At 39.9% G+C, this 17518-nt stretch overlaps 1 protein-coding gene across 1 annotated transcript in view; it reads right to left on the bottom strand.

Moving 5' to 3' along the window:
• LOC129695437 (dynein axonemal heavy chain 6-like) overlaps positions 1-17518 on the bottom strand; it is a 283604-nt gene that overhangs the window by 186211 nt on the left and 79875 nt on the right. The window contains 9 exon segments of the mRNA XM_055632390.1: positions 64-201; positions 1194-1355; positions 1947-2102; positions 4993-5118; positions 6375-6488; positions 7451-7615; positions 11112-11325; positions 13007-13103; positions 16814-16994. Of these exon segments, the coding sequence (XP_055488365.1) occupies positions 64-201; positions 1194-1355; positions 1947-2102; positions 4993-5118; positions 6375-6488; positions 7451-7615; positions 11112-11325; positions 13007-13103; positions 16814-16994 (1353 nt within the window).

Raw genomic sequence — 17518 nt, 5'->3', positions numbered from 1 at the left:
CTCCTTTAGGCCAAAATGTAATTTGCTAATTAAGTTTCACTGGTACCAATACAATGATGTTACCTTTGCTGCCTTTGCAGTTCTGATCGTAATGAGTTGCTGTGCAATGACAGAAAGTACTTCAATATCAATCCGGTTGAACTCATCAAAGCAACACCAGGCTCCTGACTGAGCTAAGCCGCTGAAGAATCGTCCCATCATCTAAAGAAAAATATAAAACTTAATAAAATGAACACTTTAAAAAGTGAGCTGGGTATTCAATTAAAAAATGGCAAATAAAAAATAAATATTTTTCCAAGATAAATCTATTGCCCCAGATTGAGTAGTACTCAAGCACAATGAATCTTAAATTTCAGACAATAACTGTCATTTGTCTTCGAAATTGACAGCAACCTACTGATTTTGACACATACTACTTCATAGAGAGATCCCAAAGTTGTCAGCGATTCAGTGCACACCTCTGATCTGTGCTACCTAAAGCAATTTTTCCCAAAATAGAACACTAACAACTAATGGGAATTTAAATATTTACTGCTCATCCTACTACAAAATATCTAGAAAATGTTACAGACAATTGTGTTCAAGTGCACTAATATAGTGTATTAATTGCATCAAGGGTGTACTCAACTATCATTACTCTCAGCGCACTATGGAAGGTAAGACCTTTCTTTCACCCAGTTTTATTCCACCAGGGAGGTCTTACCTTCCACTATCTGCAACCTCTGGCAACCACCTTCAACTAGCATCACAACCAACTTTGACTAAAAAATTACCCATTTTTAAAATGGCAACCTATTTTTAGTCGCGGCTGGTTTTTAATTTTTTGAAATAATCGCCAGAACATAGAAGAAGCGGAAACCACTTTCGACCATTAGGGAGACTGAAAAAAACTCCGAGAACCGCACGGAAACCTTGGGTGGGGCGCAAAGTCTCCAGAGGTTCCCGTTCAGGTTTCCTAAGTGGGACAGGGGCATAACAGTGTGTTGTCTCACCAAACAGATGTCTGGAACTTTGTGACAAGCCTTTATCAAGGTCCCAACAAGTACCTGTGCTTCGCTGCTGATCACAAATTCTCAGCTGAGATAATTTCCATTAGAACACATTATTCTCAATATAAGGTAAACAATCCTTTAAAAATACAGAATATCAACCATATTCAATTAATTATTAGTCTTTATTGAATATTTACCCACCTTATAATCAAGCCCTTCGGAGCAATTAAAGACCACACATTGGATGGCCAGAGCCTTAGCAAGGTCTTTGGTAGTTTCCGTTTTACCAGTACCAGCTGGACCAGCTGGAGCTCCTCCTAGATCTAGCTGCAGAGCTCCCATGAGGCAGAGATAGCAACGATCCTAAAATACAAACAACATATTCAGTCACTTCTATGATTCTACTGCAAATTGTATTAAAAAAATGAGAATAAGACCATTATTATTTAATAAACAGGTTGGACAATCATTCAATTAGATGAGTTGTCAGCAGCAGAGGTAAACTAATCTTTCACACAGTTTTCTCATTTTCCCTGCTGACAGTAATCATCTTGTTGAAAGATACTATTAACATCCGGCTAGTTTTCTCCGTCAATACCATGAGAGTGGAAAAATAAATTATCTATCAAATCACTCCAGGCAGTGTAATTAAAATGTTTTGACTGACAGCAAAATAACAGAATAAAGCAAAATTGATAAATTTTCCAAAATGTTAGGTCCGTAGAAAATAATTAACAAATGTTCCACATAATTTTTTATCCAGTAACAGGAACAATGTTTCCCTAAACATTCAACAATATATCCTTTTTACCAACACAGATAAGGTGGTCAAAAACAAGATGGTATATTTATCATCGATACTGTTTGAATTTTCATTACAGCAGAAAAGTCCAGCCATTAATCATCCTATTATTTAAATGCTAGGTAACTATCTTCTTCTCCAAATATACTTACAGTAAGCGGTGTAATGACTAGTCGAGCAGATGATCCAAGATACTCATAGCCATATGTGTAGTTAGATAAGGCCATCATTGCTACACAGTTGTCTGCATCAAGATCCCAATAATAGCGCAACTGCCTCTGCCACTCAAAGTTATTTACAGTGTCCACCTACCCACAAGAAATAATGAACATTACTTATAGAAAACAATTTCCCAGTCAAACAATTTTGTTTCATATTACTATATTAAAGATTCTACAGGTTACTGCTGATTCTCTTTTGATTGTAAATTTTGAACTGGCATACATGCAAATGCAGTATATGGTAGTGATTATAATAGGTTACCGAACCATAAAAACATGCCTGCCGAATACTTGCCCATGATGCAACACCAACAGTGTAGAGCTCAGCAGATGTATAAATGTATTAAGAATCAATGGACCTAATTGCTTCCCCTCACCCATTTGCTTACAATATTTTTGAAGGTATCTTTCTTAAATCTTTTCTTCTAAATCTGCTTTAAAGCCTCCATGCATTTGTGAAATCACCCAGCCTGTCACTCTATTTACATTATTCCAAATTGGAAAGTGTTTGGTATATTATATTACTGTAATTTCATTGTCATTACAATTTCTGTTTGATTCGGCACATTTATCCAATTAATTAAACTGGATTAAGTGCATTCTCATTTTATTAAAATGGTTTACATTTAATCTGACAATCCTATTTTGCACTCTTTTTTAAATATGGCCAATGTAGTGTGACAAACAATATCAATTTAAGTACAATGGAAAGAGAATCCATAAATTTAGTAATGTAATAAAAAGAAACTGCAGATGCTGGTTTATCCAATGATAGACTCAAAATACTGGAGTAACTCAGCAGGCCAGGCAGCAACTGTAGGAAAGTTAGTTGAAATGGTTAGCAACTGGGAGATCCAGTAGGCCTTGACACTTGTGCTTTGTCAGTTAATAATTTAATAACACTGCTTGGAGTAAGTTTGATGAGGAAGGCTGTCAGAAGATGTAGCAGGATATAGATCAGCTGCTAAAATGGGCGGAGAAATGGGGTTTAATCCGTGTACGTGTTAGGTGTTGCATTTTAGGAGGTTGAATGTTATGGGCCTGTCCCACTTACGCGATTTTTTCCGCGACTTGCCGGCACCCGTCATAATCGCAGCAGGTCACCGAAAATGTTCAACATGTTGGAAATCCAGCGGTGACCAGAACAAGGTACGACTCTTTGGGCGACTACTCACGACCAAACAGGCTTCACCAGGGTGTCGCCTGTAAGGTCGTGAGTAGTCTCCTCAGTCGCAAAAAAAGTCATGGCGTCTTTCTGGTTGCCACTGAATTTTCAACGTTGACATTTTTGACAACCTGCAATGACCTATGACGGGTGCCGGCAGTCGCCGAAAAAGTCACGTAAGTGGGACAGGCCCATAAGGATACAGTTAATGGCAAGACCCTAAACAGCATTAATATGTAGTGCTTTCTTGGCATCCAATTTCATAGCTCACTGAAGGTGGCAGCACAAGCAGGTAGGGTGGTAAATCATGCGTATGCTTGTCTTCATTGGTAAAGGCATTGAATACAAGTCAGGAAGTAATGAGGACTATAGGACTCTGGTTAGGCCATATTTGGAGTATTACATGCAGTTTTGGTCGCCCCATTACAGGAAAAATGTGAAGGCTTTGGAGTGGGTGCAGAGGAGGTTTACCAGAATGCTGCCTGTATTAGAGGGTTTCTGTTGCAGGGAGAGGGAGGATAAACTTGGACTGGAACGTTGGAGGTTGAGGAGAGATTTGACAGAAGTATATAGAATTATGAGAGGCATAGATAGGGTAAACAGTCAGAACTTTTTTCCAAGGGTTGAAATGTCTAGTTCTAGATGGCATAACTGAATCTGATCGGATAACTATAATGAGGGGGAATGTTTAATGGAGATTTGCAGAGCAAGATTTTTTACAGAATGTTGTGGACTCATGGAAAGCATTGCCAGAGGTGGAGGGAGATATGATAGTGGAATGAAAGGGCCCATTCCTTTTGTTGCACTGTTTTATGTTCTATCATGGGAAGGACAAATAACCCATTGTTCCTACTCCACCATTAAATAAGATTGTGGCTGGTGGGGGAGATACAATTCTTTATTTCTCTTAGTTATGTAAACCATTATTTTGCCATAGATCAAATATGCTCAGGTCCATAATTTGGGCTGTTTTCACGTATCTCCCCGAGCTAACCTGCTCAGTATTTCCTGCTCCTCTGCATTTTCCAGCTTTTACATTCATGCTATCTGTCTGACTGCCTTAATAAATCCATCTGTCATATTACTTTATCAACACGTTTTCCTAATGCACCTCAACCTTATCCAACTAGACTCAAAATGTAAACTGTTCATCTTTACATAGATAGTTTAGTTTAGTTTAGTTTAGTTTAGTTTATGGTCACTTTTGCTGAGGTACAGTGAAAAGCTTGTTGTTGCGTGCTAACCAGTGGTAACAGATGGTGCATGGCCTACCGACCTTTGTTTTCTATTTTTATTTCAGACTGTCACCATCTGCAGTTATTTGATTTTCACTAATGTTAGATCCAACCTGCTCATGTATTTCTGTAAAATGACTATCATCCCACTGTTCAATGCAAGTATGTCCATCCTTCATATCCTGTTATAGCATGAGGTCACTACTTTGGTGCTCCATCTCTCTTACAATAAAGACTAACATTTGGCTATCCATCACTTTTTGCATTTAATATACCAAGGATCTATAGAGGAACTTAGCAATTTTGAGTCTCTCTACATTTGAACAATGTTATGCTTTTCATTCTTCGTACTGAAGAAAACAAGCTTGGATGTCCCAAAATTATTGTCAAATTGCCCAATTTTTGCTCCCTCGCATCCGTTTAGCTCAAACACAAGGCATCATGCTTGACAAGACAGATTAACAGACAAAATTGCAAACAAGGATTTTGGCTACTGCCAGAGCCAATGAAAAGTCAAGAAGATTGTTCAGCTGCCCTACTGTCAACGGACAATAAGTCCTCTTACAGTTTAAAGTACCTTTTCTTTAACTAGTTCAGAAACAATGTCTCTTGCGTGAACATCAATGGTTATGAGAGCAGTCACAATGCTCCGGTGAAGAGTTAACAGCTTGCCTCGAACCAACGCAGCCAGAGCATTTAGTCTCTATGAAGAGAAATAACACAATTATTAGTTTGCCATTATGAGCAAAATCACATTGCTACAAAATAGCTGATACCCTTAATTCTATCAATCACATCCTTAACAACCATTCAGAATAAATAAACATAAATAAAACTATAAACAAAAGGATTCTTTGAATTTATTCAAGTTTGCAAAAATACTTTTTTAATTTAAATCTTTTTATTTGAATTTTGAATTTGACAGCAATTTGCATACATACAATGATAACAGACAGTGATAGTCAAGACATAATTGTACAACAGTATGTAAACGACCCTTCCTGATTCCTGCAGCAGCTGAGGAAGCAATCTACCACAGGCAATGATGGTCCAATTCTATAGGGCTATCATAGAGTCTGTCCTCACCTTCTCCATCATGGTCTGGTTTGGCTCAGCCACCAAGCACGACACCCGGAGACTGCAGCGGATCGTCCGATCAGCTGAGAAGGTTATTGGCTGCAACCTTCCCTCCATTGACAAACTGTACACTGCAAGGGCCAGGAAGTGAGAGGGTGAGATCATCTCTGACCCCTCTCACCCTGGCCACAAACTCTTTGAATCACTTCCCTCTGGAAGGCGACTCCTGACTGTCAAAGCTGCCACAGCCAGACTTAAAACAGCTTTTTTTCCACTCGTTGTAGCTCTTTTCAATAACCAAAAATCTGTAGACTCCTTTTTCCCTGGTATTTAATTTAATTCACATGTTTAATCAATAATGTTTTATTATTAATGTTTAATGTTTTATGTATCATTCTTAACTGTCACTGTATGTCATGTTGTCACTTGCGGGCAGAGCACCAAGGCCAATTCCTTGTATGTGATTACTTGGCCAATAAATGTATTCTTCTTATTCTTATTAACATTTCAAAGCCTCCGAATTTGAAATAATTTTAACTAAAGAAGTGAGGAATGTAACCAAAGATAAACACAAAATGCTGGAGTAACTCAGCGGTTCAGGCAGCATCTCTAGAGAAAATGGACATGTAAAGTTACTGGTCGGGACCCTTCTTTCAAGACCGAACAAGGGTCCCGACCCGAAGCGCCACTTGTCCATTTTCTTCAGAATGGCTGAGTTACTCCAGCATTTTGTGTCTTTCTTTGGTATAATCCAGCATCTACAGTTCCTTTTTATTACATTGAGAAGTGTAATTCTTTTGTAAATGCATTTTGACCCAACACTTTTCAAGTAATTATGTTCATATTGACTAACATGAAAATTGTAAACTACATTAAGGTTACCTCAAAGTTGGTCTTTTCAAACTCAATCATCGTTGTAATATGATCATGGTCATCGCCCTCTAGACAGTGATGCAAATCACGACACCACATTAGTTGTGAAATGGTCAATATAACCTGTTATGATGGAAACAAAGTTAAAATATATGAAAAGTACTGATTGTCTCTGCATTACACACATTTATAGCAAGAAGAGCTCTGAAGGCAAGCAAAGTGTTAGAATCACAACATGCTAAAATCTTCAATCTTTGTCCTTTTCCTGCTCAAAAACATCTAAATCGATTTAGTGCTGTCCAGTTGTAATGTAGGCATTGATTCTCAAATTTGAGTTTGATTGCAATTTGGAGAATATTTCTCAAACAACAGGAAAACATGCAAATGTGTGCAACTAACCTGTATTCTGTTGTAATGAGGAAAATTGGAAGGATCAGCATAACGAAAAATCAACCACAAGATTTCGAGAGAGAAACCTTCATCTTCTCTTTACTAGCTTTCACTCCTCCATCCATCAGTCTGAAGAAGGATCCCGACCTGAAACTTCAGCTGCCCATAACCCTTCATAAATGCTGCCTAACCTGTTAAGTTCCTACAGCACTTTTTTGTACGTTCAAACAAAGCCAAACTTGAGCAATGTGATACATTTATTGCCCAATACTGTTCTGAAAAGCTCTGTTCCTTTTCAAGAAAGCTTTCAAAGTACTGACATTCTAAGTTTGAATACATTATTAAGTTCTAAAGACAAATAAAAGTGTAGCCTTGAGAAGCTAGAGATAAGTCAATGAAACTCCTGAACTTACTAATATTTGCAAGTTTTGTCCATGGAAAGAAAAAGCAGTGAATAATATATATTATCTTCTAAAACGCACAAAAACAAAAATATTCACTGTCATTTGGCAGCCTATCAAGTAGCTGTTATAGTGGACACCTCGACCTAAATGTTGAAAAAGCTGCATGCACTGTGACATGTGGAAAAAATGATCACTGTGAAAATAACAAGGGCTATATTATACCAGAGAAACATTTAACATGAGCTACCACCTTTCTACAAAGTAAGTTAAAGGAAATAAATTATTTTATACCTGAGAAGGGTGTCCAGACACCACCCACTCCACTCTGGGTTGAGTTTGATAATCAGCGATTGCAGCTTTGCACATACGACGAAGTGATGTGAACATAGCTTCTTCTACTTTTCCAAGCCAATCTTCTACATTGCCTCTGGCCTTAAGTCCTTTCCCCAAACTAACCTACAGGGCAGAACAAAATGTTATTTTGGGTAATCACTAGTCATTTTAGCACGCTTTGATAGGGAGAACACTGATGTGCCTTCCCGAGCCCCCATTCGCCGTGATGGTATTTCAGTCACAGAGGCCAACGTCAGAAGATCCTTCAGAGGGGTGAACCCTCGGAAAGTGCCTGGACCTGATGGTACACCCGGTCGTGATCTCACACCCTGGGCAGACCAACTGGCTGGAGTTTTTATGGACATTTTCAACCTCACTTCTGATGTCTGAGGTTCCCACCTGCTTTAAAAGGGGGGAACCTTTACTTCCTGAGAAGATTGCGGAGAGTCGGTATGTCGAGCAGGACTCTCTCGAACTTCTACAGGTGCACAGTAGAGAGCATACTGACTAGCTGCATCGGGGCTTGGTTCAGCAAATTGAACGTCCAGGAGAGGAAATAAATGCAGAAGGTTTTGACCACTGCCCAGTTCATCATCGGCTCTGACCTCCCCACCGTCAAAAGGATCTATCGCAGTCAATGCCTCAAAAAGGCTGTCAACATCATCAAAGACCCACACCATCCTGACCACACACTCATCTCTCCATTGCCATCAGGAAGAAGGTACAGGAACTTGAAATCTGGAACATCCTGGTTCAGGAACAGCTACTTCCCCACAGCCATCAGGTTATTAAACACAACATCAAACAAGCTCTGAACAATAACAGCCTATTATTACTATTGCACTCTATCTGTTTATTTATTATATATATATATATATGGTCTATGGTATATAGACACACTGAACGTTTATCTCCTGTTCTGTATTAAGTTTACATATTCTGTTGTGCTGCAGCAAGCAAGAATTGCATTGTCCTATCTGGGATACATGACAATAAATCTCTCTTGACACACCAGTTAGGACCCTTTTCAAAGAAATTCAAAATGAATAATAGCATTAGACCTGATATCTTATGCATTCTAAATCATTTCAACCAATCATGCTTTTCAGTGGCTTTATCAGTTTTGAATTTGATTTTCTGAGATACTGTTTATGTATTTAATTCTATTTTAAACCTCCCACGATACGTAGTATTACCCTGCAGAAGAGGATAGCTCTGAAATGGGTCTCTGTAATATGTTGAACCATCAGACATGCCTAACTTCCTGCATCTCCGTTCCTTCCTGATAGCATAAATGAGAATGAAGATTACACATATAATGAATCAAATATCAACCTCATTCTTTATCATATGTTGGCAACAGAAGACTTGTTACAAATAAGAATTTAAGGCAAATTTACAACCTTGTTAAAAGCCAATTAATAAAATATCTCTCTGTGCCAACTATCTATCATATATCATATATCATATCTATCTATCATATATCATATCATATATCTATTAAAACTCTGTGTGTGTGTGGGTGTACAGCATTTTACATTTGAAACGTATCTCCTCGAAAACCAGAAGCAAAAACGCGGAGATTTGTACAATTTTGGTAGGGATTTAACCTACGATCGCATAAATGCTCTCTAAATTCGGTCAATTATTTCCCCAGATTTTTAATAAAATTGTTCACAAAACTCACTTTTTAAAATATGATCGCCACTTGCCGAGATCTGTAGAAGAAAGATCCTATAGCGGAACGGAGCTGTAGAATATTTGTTCTGCAGAAATCTTTCTCGATCTTTCTGCCCCTTTAATCCACAGCAGGGGGGGGGGGGGGGGGGGGGGGGGGGGGGGGGGGGGGCAGGAGCCAGTCAAGTTTATTTGTCACATACACATACGATGTGCAGTGAAATGAAAGTAGCCAATGCTGCGGTGTGTGTGTGTGTGTGTGTGTGTGTGTGTGTGTGTGTGTGTGTGTGTGTGTGTGTGTGTGTGTGTGTGTGTGTGTGTGTGTGTGTGTGTGTGTGTGTGTGTGTGTGTGTGTGTGTGTGTGTGTGTGTGTGTGTGTGTGTGTGTGTGTGTGTGTGTGTGTGTGTGTGTGTGTGTGTGATTTTGCCTTTGAAATGTATCTCCTCGAAAACCAGATGCCGAAACAGGGATATTTTTTCATATTTCAGTAGAAAATTTCCTTGTGATTTTAGAAATCCACTCCTCTGTACATTTGGTACATTCTTTAGCTGACTCTTTTATTAAAATTGGCTACCAATCTGACCTTTTTAAAAAAAATATGTCCGCTGCCCAGCTGCTGACGTTACAATAACAGTGAAATGTTTACATCTTATGGTAGAAATTTTCCTTATGATTTAAAAAATCCAATCCTCTATAAATTTGATCAATTATTTCCTGAGATATTTACTAAAATTAATAACAAAACTGATATATTTTTTTAATATTAAGGTTGCTCAGCTGCTGACCTCACAATGCCTTTGCACCTGGCCCAACTGCCTCCTGGCCTCGCCCGGCCCCACCCACCCGCCTGCCTCCTGGCCCCGCCTCCCCAGCCTGCCAGGTTGTTGATTCCATTGTTTTTCATTGAATTGAATTTTATTATTTCTCACACATCACTAATTCTTAACATTAACTTTTAATTTCAAAGACAGTTTAAAAAAATTTAATTTGCTGTCTTCATTGACAGCTTAGATCGGACCCGCTGTGTGTATGTGGGGGTGGAGGGGGTGGTTAGTGTGTGTGTGACGCGGCAGGCTCCTCCCCTGAATTCCATAGAGCTACCGACAGCTATAGTGCATGAGACGCGCACGCTTTATTTCCAGAACATTCTGAACACGTGACACACGGTTGCATTTCGCTCTGTGTCTCTACCCCTTTCCCTATCTCTCCCTCTCTCCCCCCCTCTCTCTCTACATCCCCTCTCTCTCTCTCCCCCCCTCCCGCTATCTCTCTCCCCCTTCCTCTCCCCCACCACCTTGGCCTCCCCCACCCTCCCTCTCCTAAACCCCCTTCCCCTTCTCTCCACCCCATCCCCTCCCCACCCTCCCCCTCTCCCCTCCTCCCCCCCCCCCTCCCTCCCATTCCCTCCCTCTCAGCCCTCCCCCACCCTCCCTCTCCTAAACCCCCTTCTCTCCACCCCATCCCCTCCCCACCCTCCCCCTCTCCCCCTCCCTCCCATTCCCTCCCTCTCAGCCCCCCCTCTCTCCCTCTCCACTTCTCTCCCTCTCTCTACTCCCCTCCCCCCCCCCCCCCCCTCACCCACCCTCCCTATCCTCCTCCCCTCCCCCCACCCCCCCCCCCCCCTCCGTCTGTCTCTTGCCCTTCTGTCTCTGCCTCTCTCTGTCTCTCCCCATTCTCTCTCTGCCCTCACTCTCTACCCCCCACTCCCTCTCTAGATGCACCTGCGAGTTGGGGGCTATGCATCAGTGGATAGGGCAGTTTTGGGGTAAAAGGAACAAATTAATAATATCAAGGGGGGTTGTTAGTGTGTGTGTGTGTGTGTGGGGGTGGTTAGTGTGTGTGACGCCACATCCTGCCCACCACCCCACCCCGCAAACGCGCGTTGAGGGAACAGACCCAATGGGTCAGCACTTGGTCTAGTTACTAATAAAAGCGTCCTTACTTTTTCTCCTTCTGGAGAGATCATGGCCAAGACATCATTGGTGTACAACTTCTCAGGTTCTCCCTCAGCTGTTTTTTCCTCACCCTGGGTAGCTAGTGCAAACTCTAATCTTGAAATCGCATCGAAACATTTGCGCAGATGTGGCTGGACTGCTTGTGGGTTGCGAGTTTGTGCTAGAATCTCCAGTAGTTCGTCATTGGACAGAAAGTAAAACCTATGATCCAGATTCGAACAAGAATGACCAGATATTAATACCCCTTGAGCTCAATACCAAAAGCACATTTTGTAAAATAATTTTAAAACGATCGTTAAAAAGGGACAAAGGCAGTTGAGGGACAGTGAGAGGACCAGCAGACTGATGATAGATAATTACATAATTTACATATGAAAGAGAGGCATTTTTTGTTTTAGAAATTATAGATCTATTGGCTTGACTTCAATCATTAAAAAAACCCCAAATGATTTGTTGATTTGAAAAAAATCATGTAAGGGTTGAATGTAAAAGTAACTTCTTTGTCTCGGAATTGTAATGAATATAGCCACCCAAAGCACAATACTGAACTGCAAAATTACAGTTATAAGCACACAGAGAGGAAAAATGAAATCTGAACAAAAATAAGATTAAAGGGATAAGTTTTGAAGAGGTTTTTAATTAGAAAGAGGAAAAGAGAAAAGCAGCAATAGGTTATATTGTGAAACAGCTGCCAACATGAGTTCCAGCTGGTGTGAAGTTTTCAGGTAAAGCAGGGGAGATGCTGGTACAGCAATGTGTTTATATTAGCGAATACAGTGGTGGAAGGGAAACTAAATGCCTTCTATTAAACTCATGTCCAGGTGATCATGTCTTCCTCAGCAGTCCTGTGAAGTCAATTACTTATTTCCACTTTAGGTCTGTGGGTTATAAGGTGACTGCTGAATCCAAACTAACATACAGAGACAATGCCATGAATGGGCCAGGTGGTGCATGCCAGGAGAGATAGGCAATTATCTGAACTGACGTAATTTCCTTCTGCTGCTCTACCTGGACTCCATTCGGAGATAATTGTCTTCCTGGATGCTTCTCGACCAAAGGTTCAATGGTTTGTGATCAACATTTTTTAAAGAGGCTTTGAGAATGTTCTTAAAGCGTTTGCCCTGCCATCCTTCATATTATTTGTCATCACAAAACTCAGACTACAGTGCATTTTTTGCAAGTTATGTGAATAATGTGCACCGTCCATCTGGTTGAATGCGATCAGAGTCTCAATATTAAGAATATTGGACTGGGAGAGGATGCGGACATTGTAGATTTGGATGACATTGGAGACATCTCCATTGCTTTAAGTTTAAGGTACCTACTGCAAGTTTGTTCATATTGATGATCTATCACAGGGTGGGACCATAGGCATAGTGTCAGTTTTTAAATTTGAACATCAAACACACGTTACAACAGGTGGCAAATTACTCGCACTTTGGAGGCAGTGAGGGTTTTTAGCATTGATCTGTGCCATAACTGTATTACGGTTCCGAAGGTAACAATGCATAAGGTGAAGTAAGTGGCTTGTAAGAACACCCATTGTCATGTAGCTGACCAAAGGAAAACCTACTGCAGGACTGCCCAATGAACCAGAAAAAGTGTAGAACGTGTTTAACAAATTAACAATTAATGACGGGGGAGGTAGGAAACAAAAACAAGTGTATATAAACAACAGGCAGCAGAGGAAATTCAATAGGTTAAAAGGAGTCCTGTTGTTTTCACCCCCTGACTGGTTGTAATTAATAATGATAAGAAATAAAATACCCCATCGTCAACATTTTGCAACAGATTAATTCATATTTCTTCCAGAATAATCCTTTTTTGTTTTCTGGCAGGAATCAATTATAATACATTCAAGTGGTAAAATAAGGACACCCACCTGGGAAAGATGACTCGTTTCGATTCCAGGTAGGCTTCCAGACACTTTAGAATCTGCTCTAATAATGCATTGTTACTCTGGAAAGCTTCCAAAATGCCTATTAAAGAAATAATGAATGATATAATAATGTCTCACATGGTAAATAAATATATAATTTGGCAACAAGAACAGAAACCTGGAGGTTCCAGGATCACTTGAACAAACCTGACAGCATCAGATGAGAGGACAGATATGCATGTATAACATGTAGATGTCTCTGTGTGCTGTCCAACCAGATAAAATTCAGTTGCACATTATCACATTATGTTAGTCCCCATAGCTTTCTGCATATTGTAAAATAAAACAATAAAGCAGTAGGAGCACCACATCATACAGTATTGAACACTGCAGAATAGATTCAGCAGCGTTGCAAATAAGGAGAGTGGTAATTAAAGGATACTTGGAGAACCACAAACATATGAGACCAGCCCCCGCCTCCCCCTTCCCCACATGTGTTTCCTGCAAAATGATAATTCACCATATATTTCTATTAATTAAATTTTGATGCCTCATGAAGAATTCAACAGATGCAAAATATATCTGAATTAATCCAATGCATTAGGTAGGTTCTTATTTTATATAGTTTATGATTATATTGTATTTCTGATTTCTGCTATTATTAGCAATTACTTGGCAAATAGATATTGATCCCTGGAAAATTGGATTTGCTCTAGTCACCTGCCTGCTGTATGAATGTGTGGCAAGGGAATTCCCTGGATTGGATAAAAGGTTACTGTAGCAGGCAAAGTTCCAAGTTTGCTTCTGGATCCAGGGCTAACAAACAATCTTATAATGCTTCATTCCATCACCATATCTCCCACCAAATGCCCAGGAGACTGTACATGTTCTTCTCTAGACTTACAAAGCTCTCACTCATTTAATGTTCAGCAATCATGTGCTCCCCTTCCATTCTCAAATAGCAGAGTCTCTGTGTTTACTTTCCCAATGTTTAAATCATCTCTCAACCATAGTTAATGAATCATTCTCTCACTTTTGACACTCAGTAACTGATCACTTATATTCATCTATTCCCACCCTTTCCAATTTAATTCACTCACATACTACATATCCATTAAATGCCACTCAAGCTCATACATTCAATCATTATTTTGCCTTCAATGCCAAATATGAAGTGAGCAAATTATTTTGCTTTGTTGTCCCCTCTTGAGGATGATGAAGACAGGTGATGATAATTCCAATGGCTAACACCATTAAGAAGATGGCTGTTCTGCTGTACCACAATACAGCAGGCTTACGTGGATGTTGTAGGGAAATGGAAATACTCATGATGATCGGGAGGGGAACTCCCACACAAGAGTTACTGAAGAATGTCAAATATCCAAAAGAACATAAAAATTGCTCAGTTGTAACAAAATCTCCACAATTGTTAGTTAAGGATCTGAAAAATATTAGATGCTTTGAGATATAAGGAAGTGCAGATGCTAGTTTATACAATAAAAGTGGATTCATATTGTATTTATCTATCATTCTATTTATTTGTCTGTTTATTTATTAACTTATTTATTATCCCTTTGCCGTCTCTTCCTGCCTCAACATTTCTTCTAGCTGTCTCTCGCACCGACCCCACCACAATCATCTGAGGAAGGGTCATGACCCGAAATGTCACCGATCTATGTTCAACAGAGATGCTGGCTGATCCGCTGAGTTACTCCGGAGATTTGTATCTTTTAAAATATTTGTTGCTTTCTCTACAACCACAAATGCGACAAGCTCCCCACAACTTGGATCCCATGACCCATATGACATAGGAGCAGAATTAGACCATTTGGCGCATTGAGTCTGTTCCACTATTCCATCATAGCTGATCTATTTTTTCCCTCTCAAATCCATACTCCTGCAAAGCCCTCTATGACAATGAATTTGAGGTATTCATCACCTTCTGGCTAAAGAAATTCTTCCTCATCTATCTATACTATTACTAAACTCTCATCCTGACCACTTCCGGTCTGCGTTGGAATTACATTTCCACAAAACCGATCCCTCATAGCTCTACGATTTTTCGCCACCTTACTCACCATTCTCCTCTGCTGCAAGTCAAATAAGTTTTGTTCTGATGGGTGAAATAGTACAAAAGTTATGAAGGTTTAAAAATCGTAAAGAATTCCGGAACACGCTGCCAATAACGCGGTGAGGAGAATAAAAAGCTGAAGGGGTGCAGTGTATTGAGCAGCTCACGCTAAGTCAGCAGCTCGTGGGCTGCTTCTGCAGCGACCAGCACGACCAGCCGGAAACTGATAAGTTGAACGGGAAGCCTCTGAGTGAAGCCACAGTGGGACCGGGATCTGCTGCATGAGGCCGAAAGCTGAAGGTGCGGGGTGAGCAGAGTGCGAGCCCACCCCCTCACCATTATAAAGATATGCCCTTTTATTCTGAGGCTGTGCTCTCTGGTCCTAGTTCCACTATTGGAAACATCTTCAGCACATCCACTCAATCTAGGCCTTTCATTATTCGGTAGGTTTCAATGAGATTTACCCCTCATCCTGCTAAACTCCATTGAGTACAGGCCAGCACATTTTTCCTCAAATATGGGGCCCATAACTACTCATATTAATCCAAATGTGACCTGACCAGTGCCTTATAAAGACTCAGCATTATTCCTTTTATATTCTAATCCTCTCATAATGAATGCTACCATTGCATTTGCCTTCCTTACTACCGACTCAACCTGCAAATGACTACACACCTGTGTATTTCAGAGGTTAAAATGGCATTTTATGAAATACTGTAATGAGAAAACAACCTCACTCCACCACCTCCAGTTTAAATTCCATTTGGAATATTTTGGAGGACCAAGAAACCAAGAACCAAGAACGGATTGTTACTTTCGGTAATGTCAAATTTGAAGATATGTACAGGTTAGAATGTGGGAACATGGGAATATGGGAATATGGGACAGCCTATGTTATTCTAATCATTTGGCCAGTCGCCATAAAGTAAACAATAGAGAGAGTAAACATTTTTTAAAATAAGTGTAAAGCAAAGTATTGCAGATGAAAACGATGTTCCCGATGTTGGGGAAGTCCAGTAATGTTGGAGATTGTTCCTGATGTTGGGGAAGTCCAGGACAAGGGGTCACAGCTCAAGGATAGAGGGGAAATCCCTTAGGACCGAGATGAAAAAAACATTTTTCACACAGAGAGTGGTGAATCGCTGGAACTCTCTGCCACAGAAGGTAGTTGAGGCCAGTTCATTGGCTATATTTAAGAGGGTGTTAGATGTGGCCCTTGTGGCTAAAGGGATCAGGGAGTATGGAGAGAAGGCAGGTACGGGATACTGAGTTGGATGATCAGCCATGATCATATTGAATGGCGGTGCAGGCTCGAAGGGCCGAATGGCCTACTCCTGCACCTATTTTCTATGTTTCTATGTTTCTAAAACAGAAAATGCTGATAATACAGCAGGTCAGACATAAATTAAAGGTCAACAGCATAAAGCATTTTTCTCTCTCCACTGATATTGCTGTGTGTCCGCAACATTTGGGGTATTTTTTGAATTAGACTTAATGTAGATTTTTAGGAATATGTTGTCTGTATAACAGCCAATATCTTGGAATAAACTACAAAAAAATTTGAAAAACATAAATCATTGACAAACAAAGTAAATAGTTCAGTTGACCAGTTCAGTTGACCAAACAAAACCCACATTTTAGACTGAAATATATTAACTTGAAAAAGAAAAAGACCTCATTCGGTATATATTAAAAAAATACATTTTAGGAAAGCTGGTAATGTTTTGAGATTTACATACCAGGGTGAGTAGCTGCCCTCAGAGCATTGGGTAGGCGGTTTACTCTTCTCATGATTTCCTTCCAGGATTTATCCACTTGAGTGAACATCCTGGCCTCTGCTGGCAGCTGCCGTTGAATGTCTGGAGCAGAGAAAATACTTTCCAGGTATAACCAGTTTCGTTGACATGTCATCCATTGGTCCTGTAATGCAGTACAAAAAATGACGTTATTGATTTTTTGCAAACTGGTGTCATCCAACAAATACTCAGACTGGCAACTTAGAAAGACCTTTACAACATGAGCCAGCCAATGCACAGAGAATAATTCTGTTTTGTAACAAATCTGTTGAAAAATAACTTTTTATTTGAATTAATCAAGTATTTAATTTCAAATGACAAATACAAATGAAAGGTTTTAATTTTTGGCAGCAACAGAAGGTGACATATCTTTGGAAAGAAAGATTAAGAAAATAATATTTGGGAATCTCTTTCTCAAGTCAAGAACAATCAGCCTTGAAGAATAGGTTACTCAGATAAACCATTTACAGTGTGGCCTGGTTTCTAAAATGTGTACAGTAAGGAAAAATCTTTCTGATGCTTCAATTCCTGGCTAATGCCCCTTCCAAATTGATTGATATCTCAGTCACTGACCTTCTATGGCTATGGTTTATAGTCTCTGACTGGTAACATTAGGCTCTCAATCAGCTTGTTACATAAAAACTACAA

The sequence above is a fragment of the Leucoraja erinacea genome, chromosome 3 (genome assembly GCF_028641065.1).
Source record: "Leucoraja erinacea ecotype New England chromosome 3, Leri_hhj_1, whole genome shotgun sequence".
Taxonomy (NCBI): Eukaryota; Metazoa; Chordata; class Chondrichthyes; order Rajiformes; family Rajidae; genus Leucoraja; species Leucoraja erinaceus.
The sequence above is the reverse complement of the archived record's forward strand: the minus strand, read 5'-3'. Positions and strand labels throughout refer to the sequence as shown.